At 29.8% G+C, this 18,242-nt stretch overlaps 1 protein-coding gene across 1 annotated transcript in view; it reads right to left on the bottom strand.

Annotated features, from left to right (window-relative positions):
- Positions 1-18,242, bottom strand: part of LOC148307699 (uncharacterized) — a 97,945-nt gene that overhangs the window by 49,295 nt on the left and 30,408 nt on the right. Inside the window, exons 2-3 of the mRNA XM_088262944.1 lie at positions 7,550-7,723; positions 1,528-1,626 (exon numbers count right to left, since the gene is read on the bottom strand). Coding sequence (XP_088119070.1) covers positions 1,528-1,626; positions 7,550-7,720 — 270 coding nt within the window. The 5' untranslated portion in view covers positions 7,721-7,723. The remainder of the gene's footprint in view (positions 1-1,527; positions 1,627-7,549; positions 7,724-18,242) is intronic.

Raw genomic sequence — 18,242 nt, 5'->3', positions numbered from 1 at the left:
AGAAACTCTTATATTAGTATGTGAGATCCGAATCCCGGATTATAATCACACACATGAGAAACGCCAGAAAATACCATTTTCATTTTTATTATTAAGCTTATAATTTGACCAGATAATTTATTTACAACATTTTGAGTGTGTCCAAATACTTGTTCACAAAATCTGGATTATCTCCAATTACAGGAGTTATTTTCATATTATTTTTTGACATTTCATCAAAGATGAAGAAGAATATGGAAGTCTGGGCATTTACGGGGCTTACGACCGTCATAGGCTGGTTTGAGTGATCACTTTACACACGTGTAACATTCACCAATTCTACCCATTATTGACAACCACACTACTCAAATTCTTCGAAGTTCTATATATATATGAACCAATTTAGAAACTTTGTTCTTGAATCACTAGAACTTCACTAGAGACATCTATTGGTGAGATGTAAAGAAGCTTTTTTATTAAGCAGAAACTCTTATATTAGTATGTGAGATCCGAATCCCGGATTATAATCACACACATGAGAAACGCCAGAAAATACCATTTTCATTTTTATTATTAAGCTTATAATTTGACCAGATAATTTATTTACAACATTTTGAGTGTGTCCAAATACTTGTTCACAAAATCTGGATTATCTCCAATTACAGGAGTTATTTTCATATTATTTTTTGACATTTCATCAAAGATGAAGAAGAATATGGAAGTCTGGGCATTTAATTTTTTTATATATATATATATATATATATATATATATATATATATATATATATATATATTTATATATATATATAATATATATATATATATATATATATATATATATATATATATATATATATATATATATATATATATATATATATATATATATATATATATATATATATATATATATATATATATATATATATACATACAAAAATAAATGTATTTTCTTTGTTTAAAATATATAATGTATACAGTAGAACAGTGAAAAATTCGTATGAATATTGCTACTTTATTGCTACTTTAATTCTCATATCTGACTTCGATTTTTTTATCTATATTAATTAGTACCATTGATAATGAATGTGGTAAAGTATTAAAACAATGGTTTAGGAAAGCCGCAATTTGCTTTATGGTACTTATGGATTATATATATATATATATATATATATATATATATATATATATATATATATATATATATATATATATATATATATATATATATATATATATATATATATATATATATATATATATATATATATATATATATATATATATATATATATATATATATATATATATATATATATATATATATATATATATATATATATATATATATATATATATATATATATATATATATATATATATATATATATATATATATATATATATATATATATATATATATATATATATATATACGTAAAAAAATAGTGGAACGATTTTAATTAATTTAAAGCATAATCCCACTGGTGACGTCGCTTCTCAGATGTCGTCAGACAGTCGGATAATAAGGCATTAGTAAGCCCTTACCTTGTCCCTAGCTTCTATGTCACATTTGGCGTTGATTAGCATCTGGATTAAGTCCGTGTTTCCTCTGCTGGCAGCCCAGTGGATCGGAGCCCTGCCGTACTGCAAAAATGGAGAAACACCTTTTTTAATTTTGAGAAATACTTCCATACAGATACTTCCATGTAAGGTTTTAATAAATCCAGGTTTAAATAAAAACACATGCACAAAGAAGCATCTGAAGTTTCCAAAACTAACGTTACAATATAATTTATGTATTAAATGTTAAATCAAACACAGATTTTTTTAGTCTACTAAGTTATATTTTATTGTTAAAAACCAACAAAAAAATCAAAATTGTGACAATTGTTTCGCCTAGATATGGCATTTTCAAACAAATTATCAGAGACATTTGTTTGAAAATGCCATACCTAGGCAAACCAATTGACAAAAAATAGTTTTCATGAAATTTTTTAACAACAAAATTACAACATACTACACTCAAACAATCTGTGTTTGATTTAACGTGAAAAACATAAAATTAAAATGGAGTTCTATAAATGAAACAAATCTATAAATACCAATATTATACTTAAGTGGTAAAAAAATGTTTTATTTATAATTTAATCACGTCTTAGCATAAAGTGAACGCCGAAAAAATTAATATGAAAAAGTTTCACTTGGTAAATATCACAATTTCTTAAAATCTATTGTGACACGTGTTTATGGTAGATGTATTCCACGTCATTTTCACACAGTTTTTGATGCTTAGTCTAAACTTTGCCCTTGGTATCATATTAGATTTTAAGACATACTGGTATTTACCAAGTAAAACATTAATTAAAAATGAATGGATTTTACCACAAAGTGATTTGTGCCGAATGAATTAATATCGAGAACGGCTGATATTCTATTGCACAATCAAAAAAATTTACATAGGCACAGTATTACCTAAAATATTCGTTACTAAAAATCATACTAATTGTAAAAAAAAAACTAGCATACCATTATGCCGCTTCTCTTCAGGGGAAAAAGAACGCTACACTATACGTCTTTGTGGTACACTTATACGGTGCTGCCATTTTAGTAAAAAATCTGTTAAAAACATGTATTTACCTATCACAGGTGTAGGTATATAAAAACACGCGCTTATTCGAATAAAATATTGTGATAAAATTTCAAGCAATCTGAGATTAACTGTAAAGATTTCAGATTTTTTATTTATAAAGACAAATTAAACTATATAAAAAACGTTTTTTTTTTAAAGAATAAAACCTATCCCATTTTTTAAGCTTGTAAAAGGAAAGGAATTATTTTTGGAATTTGGAATTTGGAACAATAATCACAAAAGGCAATATACATATTCCTTATTGAAATTAAATTATTGTTACCCCTTAGTATGACGCCTCAGTAAGTATTTACGTTTCATTTATTACGCACGTGAATGTCCGCCATACGTTTAACATATTTTTTAGAACATTATTACGCAATAATAATTATCGATAGTGACAAATTACATACAATGATGTAATAATAATTATCGGTAAAGATCAAATACGACAGTTTTATCTTCTAAGTTCAGTTCAAATAAGTTTCCGTGGTATTATTTGCTTAAAAATACATTTGTTTTTAGTGATTTTGTATATTTGTTCCACAAAGCAAAATGTGAGAATTCAAGAAATATATGTAAGTGCATACAATTTTCAATATTTTTTGGATTGTCGTAGGGTCTCATATAAAAGTGTTGTTTTAAAGTGATGAATTGAAGGAAAGTGTTATTTAAAATAATAAAATAAGTGAAATTAAGTGTTAAAAGTTAATGACTGAAGAAAAGTGCCGTTTAAAGTAAATAAATTAATGAAAGTGTTGATTTCAAAGTTCATGTGTAGTGAGAAGCTAAGAGTTTATTCTAAAGATCATCTTCAGCAGAATTTGAGAATTTTCGAGCTTGGTGTGAGGGTGAGTACAATATTAATTGATTTATTAGCATGAAATTTTGTATTTCAGCATCGGTAAAGACGTGTATTGAGTTGGTAATATGGTAATATGGTTATTGACAAGACTTACGACTGTGATCACTTTATACCCCGTGTAACATTGAACAATGTACCTATGATTGATAAACACGTCATTTAAAGACCTAGATATTAGTGAAACCTGTTAAAAAGAGAGTTGGCCGAAGGTCCCATAATTTTACCCTTCTTTAAAAAAGGCATGGATATAATTTAGATTTCTTTATGAGAATAAAACATTCCTATCCCTTAAGTTTCCTTACATCCTGGTTCAACCAAATTAATTTGTCCGCCTTTGTAGTGTAGTGGTCAGAGAGTTTGGCTACCGTGCTGGTGGTTCGATTCCCGCAGTAGTTATAATAAACAAAAGTGATTTTTCACCCTTAAAATTATTTTATATTATATTATATTTTGTATAAAAGCATTATTAACTTTTTGGTATGGTAATATAACACTCTCCTTGTCATTCATCGTTCATTATATGTAGTACCAATACAAAAATTTTTGGATTTTTAAATAGTGGTATTTCACAAAGTGAACGATGAATGATTAAGATGTTATTTAATAATACCGTAGACTGCTACCTGAAGCGCGGGGCTGATTACTTTACCTTTATGAATGTAACGTTCAAGATAATAGTACTTAAATATAATGAAGTGCCCAATACACCATAAGATGTGAATAAGGGTAAGAAGAAAATATTAAATAAATTTTGGAATAAATCTCGTAGGTGGGGTACAACCGAGAATTTGTGAATAAAGAATTGACATATTTAAAATGTTGTGAAATTATTATTGTTGCACTTGGCGGTATTTATATTTAAACACGTACATGTACATTTTATGCTACAGTATGATTCAGTCCGCCTCCCTGGTGTAATGGTTATCGTGTTTAGCTACCGTGCTGGAGGTCCCGGGTTCGATTACCAGGGGGGGGGTAGAAAATAAATATTGGTGATTTTACACTATAATTTTACACTATAATTTGTCCGCCTCCGTAGTGTAATGGTCAGCATGCTCGGCTACCGTTCTGGAGGTCCCAGGTTCGATTACCAGGGGGGGGGTAAAATAAATATTGGTGATTTTACACTATAATTTTACACTATAACTTGTCCGCCTCCGTAGTGTAATGGTCAGCATGCTTGGCTACCGTTCTGGAGGTCCCGGGTTCGATTCCCAAGGGGGGTAAAATAAATATAAGCAATTTTTTTCACTGTAATATTTATTCAATATTATTACCCTGGACTGGTACCTGAAGCGGAGAGCTGATCACCTTTCCTTCATGTGTAAACGATTTACATGACGCAGTGCCCTATGCACCATTGGGGTGCGGATATGGGTTTATTATTATTATTATTTATAATTACACTATAATATTTTTATATTACCCTGGGCTGGTCACCGAAGCGCAGGAGTGATCACATTGCCTTCTTGTAAGTAACACTGCGTCAATACGATGTAAGTGATCTTACACTTACATACTTACTTCAGCCTTCTTCTTGTGTCCATAGTTGTGTGTTAGGTCACTGTATAGTATGTGAGGTCACGTAGGGATATGTTTAGCATCCTTATTTTCATTTCTATCTTTGTTTTACCTCTTTGTTTTACCTCTAAGTTCGATGAATTTTGACGAAAAATGTTCAACGTTATCCAATTCCTTTCAAATAAATGTACATACTCTCGAACAGATTGGTTCTAAGCAACTATAAAGGCAGCAATGCCGCTACGTGCATCACACATGATTTTACCGTAATGACGTCATGGCGATGTGATTCGTATTGTGAATCGAGCGTCATTAAGCAGTCCAATAGTCAATAATGGCACTCTCGTCACATGCTAATATCAAATAAAACGATTTATCTCCATAATCTATTGTTATTTCTCATATATATGTACAATGTAGCTAACACAATAGAACAAATTTTGTTTGTTATTTAACTGTAGTTTATTTTATTGTTAAATTATTGGCGATAGATAGATATTAAAAAAAAAACTGACCGATTAAATCATTTTTATAAATGTTAAAAAAAATGTTTATTTAAATCTGAATTTTACTATAGATTTTTTCGAAATTAAGACACAACACTGCATTCGATTCAGCGCGCGTGTTTTTAAAAAAACCTGTGGCAGTTAAACATATGATTTCAATTTTTTTTATCGCAATGGCAGCGCCATCTGTTGAATGTAACAAAAACACACAAATGTCAAAAAAATCTTATGATGGATATCTTGATTTAATTATTTTTTCGATTTTTAATATCTCCATACGTTAAATTAATCACGTAAAAATGTGTGTTTTCTATTTTCTTTCTTTTCTATTTGGTTACACTGAGCCACAGCTTTGTGTTGCCGGATACAGCTAGTATGTAAAAAATTTGCATTCATAGGATATTTAAAAAAAAAACCTTTATCAATGAAATTTACCTAATCATATTCTAAAAACAGAAAAGTGAGTTAAAAAGTTACATCCAAAATTTTCGTAAAAGCCAAACCAAATTTTTTCACGGCTTTTATATAAGTTTCAAATTGTTGTAATATTCGACGCGAGACTTCCAAAAAAAGTAACAAGAACCTCAATCTATGACCGTAAAGTACTTTTGGTACTTTACTTTGGCCAAGTTGCCAATTATCGCTAAGGACGTTTCCTGAATCCTTTACCGTGTCTATTTTTATTTTGTCACGCAGCAAACGTACTGTGCGGCACGCAGCAAACGTATTGTATATCTGAAAAAAAATACTGCTACTTATTGAGCGACGGATTAAAGTTTGTGAGATGTTAAATATTCTTTTCCAAAAGGTTGTTTTGCAAATCACTTGTATTAGGGCGAGATAATCGTTAGCCCGCAACTTATAATAATAAAACCCTTATCCGCACCCAAATGGTGCATAGGGCACTGCGTCATATAACGCAGTGTTATCTTGATCGTTTTTACACATGAAGGAAAGGTGATCAGCCCTCCGCTTCAGGTACCAGTCTAGGGTAATATTGAATAAATATTACAGTGGAAAATCACTTATATTTATTTGAACCCCCCTGGGAATCGATCCCGGGACCTACAGAACGGTACCAGACAGCCCGCAACTTAACTTACTTTAAATCAAAGGTAACATTAAACGTAATTGATTTTTTTCCTTAAAACATTGTATCGAAAAAACAAGTTTTTCTTTGAAATAAATACGTGAATGGTTTTGAAGAGAAAAGAGTTATTAAAGGTTAGGAGTTCAAAAAATTATAATATTTTTAAAAAATATTTGTGGACGAATTTTTTTTGACAACACGTGTGGCTTCTAATGCGGCCGGTCATTCTGCATAAATTGTGTATTTAAAAGCACACCCTTGTAGTAATAAATTCTAATTTAATTTATTATCAAGTGAGAATACAGAATATGTTACAGTTGAAACCTATTTTTCTAACTGATTACTAGTTTAAGCAATAGACGGTTGAATAGAATGGTAACAAGTAAAACTCAATTTCGACCAATTTAGAGTTAACCTCGTTTAATTATTAGGTCTAAACTTGTATAAAAGAAGGTTAGAATTAGTTTCTTGTCATCTCTCTTCAAACCTTTATCCGCATCCCAATGGTGCATAGGGCACTGCATCATATGAACACAGTATTATCTTGATCGTTAACACACGAAAGAAAGGTGATCAGCCCTCCGTTTCAGGTACCAGTCCAGGGTATATTGAATAAATATTAGAGTGATAAAATTATATATTTATTTAACCCCCCCCTGGAAATCGAACACGGGACCTCCAGAACGGTAGCCGAGCGAACTGAACATTACACTACGGAGGCGGACAATGAACACTATGTGTAAAATTTAAAAATCAGAATCGAAACAGTTGTTGAATATTCATTCTTGCCACAATGATTAATAGGTGAAAAATTATCACTTCACACGCCGTAAACAAATTTACAGGGTTAACAACAATGAAAAGTTGTTTACCCTGTAAATGCCACGGAAAAGATTTCCGAATTTACTTAGCAAAATCTCGACAGTTATTGGATAGTTAAAAATAAGGATACTCACATTATTCCTTGAATTAACGTCGCACGGCTCGGTGAGGATTCTCTTGACTTCATCAGGATCATTCTTGATAACTGCTTCATGTAGAAGGAGGTCATTTTTCATGATCTTAGCTTGCAGACCCTGACTCTTAGGGGATGGAGAAGGAGTAGGTCTACTGGGAGAGAGAGCCATGATCTGTGAACAAAATAATTAATAAATAAATATCTCCTTCTCTAAAAGTTAGTAAAAAAAATAGCTCTAACTTGTAACATGATGATTTGTGTGTAAAAAATAAAACATTTGTATATTATCACTTTTGACTTTAATTGTAAATACAACTTATTTTAAGAAATACAAATGTTCTCATCTAAAGGTTGAAAATACAGTCGTTAGTATTTTATTTTCAAATTTAAACTTATATATTTATTAAACATATATTTCTTTAAAATAAATTTATTCGATATTTCGGCGTCCCATTTTTATCGTATTCTTTTTCGTGCTTAATTTCTGGAAGTGATATGTTTAAAAAAACGTAAAATAAAACTGGTATTTTTTGATTTGCCCTTATTTATGACATGTTTTAATAAAGACGATGTTGGAACATAGAAACAAGTCCTTAAATTTTAATAATTATAAAGAAATCAAATTGTTGGATAAAAAAAATGTATATCTAGAAATAGGTCTACAAATACACACACACACACACACACACACAAATGTGTATACATATGTAATAAAATACCTAGGTACCTACCTATACATTTTATTAAGTACTTACAAATAGTACCTACATAAAACAGTTCTACCACCAGATGTCGCATGCGTCGCACAGAATTAAACAAAAGAGATCCGATAGAAAAAATATAATATTATTAACTGTCAGAATCAGATAGATATAAAAATTATTGTAAAGATTAATTGAGAATAAACTTTTATTGTCGTTTCTTTAATTACAAAGCAACACATTGTTTATTTTATTACTATACACCCACTTTACATATTATTTACACCCAATTTACAAAAGTAAAATATTACCACGTTATACATATATTACGTAGAGAGAGAAATAAATATTGAAAAAGATAGAAAATTGAAGTAAAATTATAAGTGTTATATAAACATTTATGTTTGTTCAATTACTCGGAAAATTAAAACATCTTAACCTAATAACGTCACCAGTATCATATAATATTTCCAAAAGAGAAGGTTAACGGAAGAGTTAGTAAAATTACCTGCCCTGTTTAAACGAATTAACCATTCAGAATATTCGATTTAAATTTCCCAAAGATTGTATTACAGGGGTAATGTTAACAGATATCTACCTTCTAGTATTAAATTAATTAATTATACCCCTAAAGGTGTGATTCCTAACAAATGACGGCCGCAACGCAAGTTAGAGATTCCCCTTTATCAATGAACAACGAACTAGACGTTTTTAGAGAGGCGCAGCATGAATTTTAAATCTTTATTTTAATAAAAATTAAACACTTGAACAATCCACTTAATTGAGTTTTATTTTTACTTACGACTAGTAAAATAAATATTGGTACAAAATCCTCTATACTGGATTCATAACTAAACAAGTTTCTAAACTATTACCCTCTCATATTCAACCTGCGTATTATACGAGTAACAACTTGGGTCAAATTCTTGGATACTCAAAATCAAAAGTAAACATATTAGATAGAAGCGGTATTTTTGAAATTTCTTGCGGTGACTGCGATAAGAAATATACTGGCCAAACTGCGAGAAGTCTAAGAATTAGAATTAGAGAACATCGTCGTGGACTAACAAGTAATAATTTTTCGGAATTTGCAAATCGTATCATGGAAACTAACTACTCATTTGACTCTCATACACTTAAATTATTACACTCTGTTACAAATAAGGGTCAATTCATGAATAATTTAGAAAATTTAGAAATACATAAAATTTTTAATTCAGATAAAACAATAATTAATAATATACTGTTTCAAAATACGTCACCATTATTATCAATGTTTCCTTTTACAAAAAATGTTGTTCCTTAACCCCCCTACCTATATTTATTAACCTATATATACACCTAAATATATTTTTATTCGTTTGTTTTAATTTGTACAAGAAGATGAAAACAATTTTCGTTTTCGAAACTAGTCGTAAATAAAAATAAAACTCAATTAAGTGGATTATTCAAGTGCTTAATTTTTATTAAAATAATCATGTCATTCCACAAGGTTAGTGCCGAATCAATAAAAAATATAATTTTAAATCTTTTTTAGTCGTCAATGGTAGACATAAAAAAAAAACAATTTTGTAAGTAATATATTAAATAAATATAAAGGTCCACTATCTTAGTTGCATGCCCCGTGAGAGACAGACCTTTCCATCACTGTATGAATTAAGTTAGTATTGATATCTCACCATACATTTTTTAAGTGTAAGGAAGTCTGGGTATTAACAGGGCTTATCATAGCACACCATTCTACCCCTGTATATGTGAGTTCTAGGCAGCTTCTATGGTTGAGTTGAGTAAGCTCTTCATTTGTTTCCCAAAATGAGTAATGTAAATTACTATTCGGAAATATTACATATGTGACTTATGAACGTAATATGTTTAAATTATATAAAATTTGCAGAGACCCTTTTTTATGCAATATAATCTTCCCAAATTATTTCACATACTAAGACACACTTGAAAACATGATTTTCAATTTATGAGAAGCTTATATTTGACCAGTTATTTTATTCAAATGTCCGAATCCTTGTACTCAACGAATTGTTGCTTGTGAACAAGGACTTGGGCATACTCACAATGTTGTGAAATTGGTTTAATGACTGTACAGACGAGCCGTTCAAGGAGTTTAGTGGTCCCCGAGATTGATGGGTATTGGTAATTTTATATTGAATATTTTTGGGTATTTTTATGTTTCGCATTGACTCTATCAAAAAAATTACAGTAACTCATTGAATAAATCACGATTTTTTTTGTACATAAAAACGCCCACCGCGGCTAAAAACAATACATTTACGATAATTTGTTTGATAGGGCAAATGCACCCCGTAAAAATAAATAAACGCTCATCAACGATTTCGCCTGAACTACTTTCGGAGTAAGTACTTAATATTCATTCTACGCGATTTTTTTATGTCGACCACAGTAATAACTCTAGTTAGTTGAATAACGAATTACTCCAATTCGTCAATCAAATCACATAAAATCATTGAATAAATCGCCTAATTGATAAAGAAACGGAAGCGTTCGCCGCAGTTGATAGAGGCTTCTAGGTAATTGGACTTTAAATTTCCTCTGTGCGGCTGGTAATGGGATCGAAACCACTGATAATATATATCAGGCCGGAGGAGAACGAAGATTTATTAAGATTGAATAATTGAATTAAGGGTTGTTTTCAGGATTTATATTTACTAAATACAAATGAAAACCTTTTCAGTCAATAGAAGTCTGTACTTCAATTACCCATTGTTGGTTTTATCAATACCTTTTTCGTACCATTCATCCAATTGATGGATTATCAATTATTTATTTTACTTGTTTTAATCCAACTTTCCTGGTTTACACTCCTTTTATAAACTTGAAATAATAACGTATTATCTGTGATTAATAATATCAATATCAATTAAAATATTTTATTATCCTTCGAATAAATAGAGTAATTATTGTGAAATATCTAGATTACATTTGCCAAAATAGAGATATATTCAAATCCTTTTCTATTTCTATCATTGTAAAGAAATGGAAACTGAAATGAAAAAAAAAAATAATCGGCTTTTTTTCACACTATTAAAATATTTAATATAGTTGAAAAATTCTGCATTTTCACTGAGTTTTCATGTTATCCTTTAATACGTGAAGATTTTTTTTAAAAAATAATTCTCACCCGTGTCACCAAGGGGAAAACTATTTACCTAACAAAATATTCATAATCGAATGTTTTTGTTACAATACTGAACATATATTGGAATGGGCCGTTGATGTATGAAAAATATATATTTTTTAGATATTAAATAAAAGGGGTTTCAAATGTTGCATTTTGGATTGCACATAACGTAAAAAAATATTAAAAAAATTAATTCCATACTACTTTTTCCTTGATAAACAATAAAAAGAATATACTACACAATAAGGACCTACATACATAGTTGTATAACAAGCTATTTAAACATGAAATGAATTTTAAACAGATATCATAAAAAATGTAATTAAAGAGTTGTTAGGGCTTCTGGGCATTTGTAAATAAATTATTAGTCCTAAGGACGGTAGAGTGCTCTCAACACAAAAACGACAATGAATGTCTCGATTGTCCTATTTTAGTACGTACAACAGTATCCAAACAAGGGCATGTCGGAATATGGAAGTAGGAGAGTAGGAACAATAAAAGCAACGTTCCTGTTTTAATCAAACACTCCCTGCCAGGTAAACTGTGCTATTCTGATTCCCTGTTATGAAGCCACAACAAAAAAACATTTTTTTAAAAAGTATTTTAATTTATAACTCTAAATCTATCCAAAGTATACATACATCTTCATTAGTTCGATATTTAATAATTGTCTCATTTCGATTAAAGAATACTAATAACGCGCGCACACGTAGGTAGACACACACAGACACACAAACATACACACACACACACATACACACACAGAAACGCACATACACACACATACATGCACAGGAAATTGATTTATGTCTGATATTGTAAAACAAACAAAAAAACATAGTTTTGTAAAATTATGGAATGTTGAGGGTTAAAGTATGTAATGACATATTTAATGAGAAATGATTGACTCACAATTAGCTCCAGTTATTCATATGCTTATCTACCAAATAAACATTTCAGCAATGTAGTATATTAATATTTAAAAACAAAAAAAAAATATGAAACCGAAAAAGTTTTAAAATTTTCCAAAACATGAAGCTTTTGAAAAGTCCTTCTAAGGCAATGTTTACCTAAAGTTAGAAAACAATCAAACTCAATTATTTATTTTCAAATTTATATTTTATATTAAAATATAATAAAGTAAGTATTTAAAGTAAACTATAATGCTATTTCACGACTCTCATGTCCCATCGCACCCCGTCCTCACTATACCAATAATTAGAGTTGTTTGTTCTGCCAACAAAAATACAGTAATAAAGGTTAACGATAGTGATCTAGTGATGCCCGTGTCCGAATGATCGGAATAGGTTCCTGTTCTGAAATGCACGTCCCTAGTAGCAGCAAGAACGAGTCCATTTTAAATATTTTATCCAGTTTCCGCCATCAGAGTGCGAGGCAGTCATTCCCGTAACCTGTACTTTACATTATGTAGTATTTTCTCATCCCAAGTACATATTGGTTTTTTGCATACAAATCCTTAACCTTATTGTTTTTGTTCTATACTTGAAATAATTTAACTTCTAATATGCTAAGGATAAAAAATAGTATCGTAGTCATACAGAAGAAAGTGACCAAGTGTATTTTTTACAAAAACGTGTACATTGACTATTTGATATCTTACTAGCTTAATATTGCCCTGAAAAAATCCCAAAGCGATTGTAAACTTGGAAGTATAATATATTGACTGGCTAAAAATGACTAACTGCACTGATGTTTATTTTCTTGCCAAGCAAAAGTGACTTAAATGGCCCTCCTGAACATTTTACGTTTTGTAAGTTAGTCACTTTCTCGTGTACGACTACGGTATGTTTTATATTGGAGTGCAACTTCTAGAGAATTGAGAGTAAACATTCAAGGGCGCGTCACGTTTTTAGGCAGATTTCGTTGACGACATGATATAGAATAAAGAAATTACGTAGAGAGAAGAAGAAAGGCAGCTTTACCTTTCGACACCACGAATGTAGAGAAGAGCGACGTATACACAACGATATTTTCTTCAGAATTTCTTGTTTTTGGTTTTTATTTATTGTAACACATTGTTTAGATTACATTGCTTGACTACTTGGGTTAGGTAAACTGTTAATTTTAATAATTTGAAGAACATGTATTTTTTCGATAAATAGGGATACGCAGCTAAAATTAACATAATAAATTGAACTTATTAAATAATTGATCATAAAACTTCCCTTTCTTGAGGTGATTTTTTATATAAAGGCATTTTGTGAAACACGTTTTATGTAACTCTTCTTGATTTTAAGTTTTCAAATAAGGCGTGTAATATCAGCCCTGATGATAGACGCCGTAATGTAACCCAGAATATTGACGAAGTGCCTTCCACACACGCGACCTAACCTATCATAGACAGTGGCGAGCATTCCATATATGTCGACACCAAAGTGCTTAGCTACGTAGTAAGTGCTTAGATATGTTAATATGAACAATCAAATTAATTTTAATGAATTTTTCGATGATAATGTTGCTAGTACTCTATTTATTCTACGACTTCGAATGCAGTGCCTCTTTTGCTCAAATTTGCCTTGCTAACTTCACACTTTTAATGTCGACATTATTCTATAATAATGTTTATGTGTGTGCATTTTAGTCATGGGTTTAATTATTGTCATTATACGTAGTGGTTTTCGCAATATTTAAAATTATATTTAACGACATTCATCAATGCTATATTTTATTTTAATAATTTGTAGTACAAAATTACGACACGTTATTTGTCATAAGCGTTGTTTTTGAGGACATAATTGAAATTGTCGGATGGTGAAACATAAGAAAGAGTATAAATTACGAGTAAGTTACGAGTTTTAAAAGTATTCAACAAAATGTTTGCGGAAACAGATATCCTTTACGTTATAATGTAAGTAAAAACCTCTGATATAGATTATCCTAATATCGGATTTAGACAGCTGCTAAGTTTGATACTTATAAACTAGATTAACGCAATTCATCAATTCGTTCTTTTTATACAATAATTTGTAATACAAAATCACAAAATTGTATTGTAAGCGTTATTTTTATAAGACATAATCGAAAACATCGAGCGATGAAACATAAGTAAGTGAGAATTAAGTTCTTCTGAAAATATAAACAAATATTAGCAAAACTTTTGCGGGAACAGCTATCTTTAACGTTATAATGTAACTAAAAAAATCTCTGATAACGTTTATTTCAATATTGGATCAAACCAGCTGCTAATTGTGTAAAACACTTGCACCAAGATTATTTATAATTTTTTTATGTAATAATTTCTAACTCTGTTCGGCACTGATTTCATAAGAGAGTTAATAGCATTTAAACGGCCATGAAAATCTAACAAATTTAGGTTGCGGTGATGTGGGGATCTAACCTCAGGCTTTACTTGAACTTGATACTAGAAACCGACCAAAATCCGTTTAAAAGATCAAACGTTATATTTTATCATTTTCAAACAACTCGAAAAGCGTCTATTTTTAGTTTTTCTTGATAAGATTTAATGCGAAAAACCAACACATTTCCTATCTGAATCAAGGAAAATATTTCATGAATAATCCTTAAAGCAGTTTTTTTTGGATTCGTACTATATTTACAGAACTACCCGATAACACAAATTCTAATTATTATTTTTCCTTCAAGTTTTCCCAATTTATGAAATGTGGGTTTGAATATATTTATACACACACACTTTTATGTAATATTTCTAACTGTCAAAGCAAGTAGAAATTTACTCGTACTTAAAAAGAAAAAAAATGTCGTTGATCTCAAGAAATTCTACATTTATAGTTTCAAAGCCATAAAAAAACATAAAATCTTTCCAAGGATATTCAAGGTGGTTCAGAGCACTAATCATAAAACCATTCTATGAAACGTGATGTGTTATAAAATTAAAAATGTAAACATTAGTAATACTCTGCTTATCATTCATCGTTAACATTCTGTAATATCACATTAAAGTGTGTATTATTACTTTTAAGTGGTATTAAACAAAGTGAACGATGAATGATAAGTTGACTGTTAAACTACCATACCACAAAGTTAACAAAGCTTTAGAGATACAAAATCTGAATTTCAGTATTTTTTTTTGCTTATGGTATACGTAGGAAAAAGTTGGTGAGTTCAGTTGCTGACACTGTTTTTTGTAGTCCACATAAAAAAGCAACCTTGGACATTAAACACTACAGGGCTGCTTATGTGCGGAACTTGCTTTGACATAAGCAAGAAGAAGATTTCTTCAAAGCGCCCGCACCCTTAAATGAATTATTATGACCCTCTAATCTTAACCCTCAACCGGTATGCAGCGTTCGCTGACGTCTCAGAAGCAAATAATATTATTAATGTGTATAAATTATAGACGTCCCAACAATTCAATACTTTTCTAACAAGTATCATCTACCCAACCGTATAAAAAAGTGGTAGAAAACGAAAAAGAAAAAATCCTTAGAAATAAGAAATAAATGACACCATAAAAAAATTATGTGCACTGATGTAGATTTGATAGCCGGCCCTAAGAAAAAGATCAAAACTAATTTTAATTATCACACTGATATGCCTATTGTCTTTTTCACAAAAAATGTTCTAACTATGTGCTTTATAGAAGGCATGGTTCATATGAAATGGCATAAGATGAGTTGCCAATCATAGGTAGAACGGTGAATGTTGCTCGTAAGTAAAGTGATCACTTTACCAGTTTAAAACAGGTCATAAGCCCTTTGAATACCCAGATTTCCATATACTTCTTCGTAATTCTAAATACATTTAAATGTTGCTAAAAATAATTGAACGAAATGTATGACAAACATGTGAGTCTATTTTGAAAATCGGTATATGCCAGACGCCGAATACCACTAACGTTGGTATTTTCCAGTTTACTTCATAGTTCAGGGTTATAAAGACTTGTAAAATCCATTCGATTGAATGTTACACCAAAGTTTGATAGGCCAATGATATGTGAGAAAAAAAAGAGTTAAGATGTCTTATATACTATTTATTTAATTTATTTTTTATTTAAATATGTTTATTAAAAAATTACTATTGTAACCCTTATGATTTACGTCTTATATTATTTGGTATTAAGAATATAAAATGATATATAATTAAAAAAAAAAAGAAAATCAATATCGAAATATATTACACATCGCTCACTCCTTTTAAGAACGTCATAAATAAAAAAAACTTGATTTTTCAGGAGAACGTTTTCAAAGTTTAAAAATATGACACAATATATCAAAAATAAATATCAAGGCACTTATTGAACTTTTTACTGTGCAACAGATCTTTTTAAGTAAAACCTGAAGATTTTTTCTCCATTTGAAAAATATTTAGTTTATTTAAAAAATAATTACACAACACCTTTTCTTAAAAATGCAAAAGCAACATTTTCTGCACTGTAGCGGGTAAATATTAAGTTTAAAACATGCCTCTTTTGCTGGGATATAGTTCATTTTCTGGGCATTCCGAAAACATGCAGAACTAAAAAATTTACGAATTTTGATTTATGACGTTTTTGAAAGGAGTGAGCGACATGTGAATATTAATATCAAGATGTTGATAATGTTTCACATTAAATAATGTTTGTTAGAAAATGAAAGGTCGACCTCCAACAAAGCATATATATTTTAATATAAACACCCTATTCCTTTTAGGGTGGTTTCTGTGACTACCAAAGATAAGAGATGGTTGGTGTATTCATACAACTGTTGTTTTTATATGCTAATATTTTACGCAGAACCTTTTACAAATCTCTTGAAAGAGTTGCAAAAAATACAATACATAATAAAGAAGTATTTTATATTTTATAATACAAAAATATTCCAACTGTCTTTTTTAAAGTATCATATTTCCAGCGTGGTGTCATACTCAAAAAAATTCTTCGAAATTAAAATATTGTAATATAGCTTAAGACGTAATGACGTACAGCAAAACATGATATAAATCATGGCTTCTATAAGGCACATAGTTTACAATATTTTTTTATGAGAAAGACCATAGGCAAGTCAGTATGATGAATATTATGATCTGTTTTGATCTCTTTCTTATGGCCGGCAATCAAATCTCGATCTGTGCTTATTTTTTCAAGTGTAATTAAAGTGTAATTTATTTTTTAAATGAACAAGTTTATTACTTAAATCGAAGTCAATGGAAAGAAGTCATGCAGGTAAAAGAACTCTTTCCGCTCCTCGTCATAGCACATCATTCTTCATTATTTAATTTTCTGTCCACACAAGGGTTAAATTACCCCTTAATGTGAAAATTACACCATTTCTGATGACTTTCAAGCTTTATCTAAAACATTATAACTAACACTTGGAGCCCCAACTATTAAAAAATATCTTTCTTCCGTGGCTTCCTCTACCTTTAGCAGATAATCGACTATAGTAAGTATATGTATATTTCACAAAAAGGTAACTGTTGATTACACTGCATATTTATTAGCTAGTATTTACTAGCTTAAAAATCATCGTAAAACCATTAATAACGCTAAAATGTACCTATACGTAAAAAGAAAACTGATTGGTACTGATTTTTCTGAAAAAATAATGTACCTACATATTTGATTAATTAACGCGAACATTTTACATCAGATATTAATTTTGATACTGATGTTCACATTTTGCGTAGGTGACTTGCAATATTAAACCTCGGACTAATTTCGTTACATTCCGTGCTCGTTTATCGATAACTTATATGTATTTAATATAAACCCTCTAATTTCATAAAATTCGTTGGAAAATTTTTACTCCCTCAACGGAAAAAAGGATTTAAACAAACTTTGTATTGCAGAATCAGATTTATACTTTAAACCAGTATCATTTAAACCAGTTTTATTTTTATCACGTACAAATTTGTTT

This window comes from Brachycentrus maculatus, unplaced genomic scaffold (genome assembly GCF_059751285.1).
Source record: "Brachycentrus maculatus isolate JH-2025_06_01 unplaced genomic scaffold, ASM5975128v1 h1tg000194l, whole genome shotgun sequence".
Lineage (NCBI taxonomy): Eukaryota > Metazoa > Arthropoda > Insecta > Trichoptera > Brachycentridae > Brachycentrus > Brachycentrus maculatus.
This window is presented reverse-complemented; position numbering and strand designations above follow the sequence as displayed.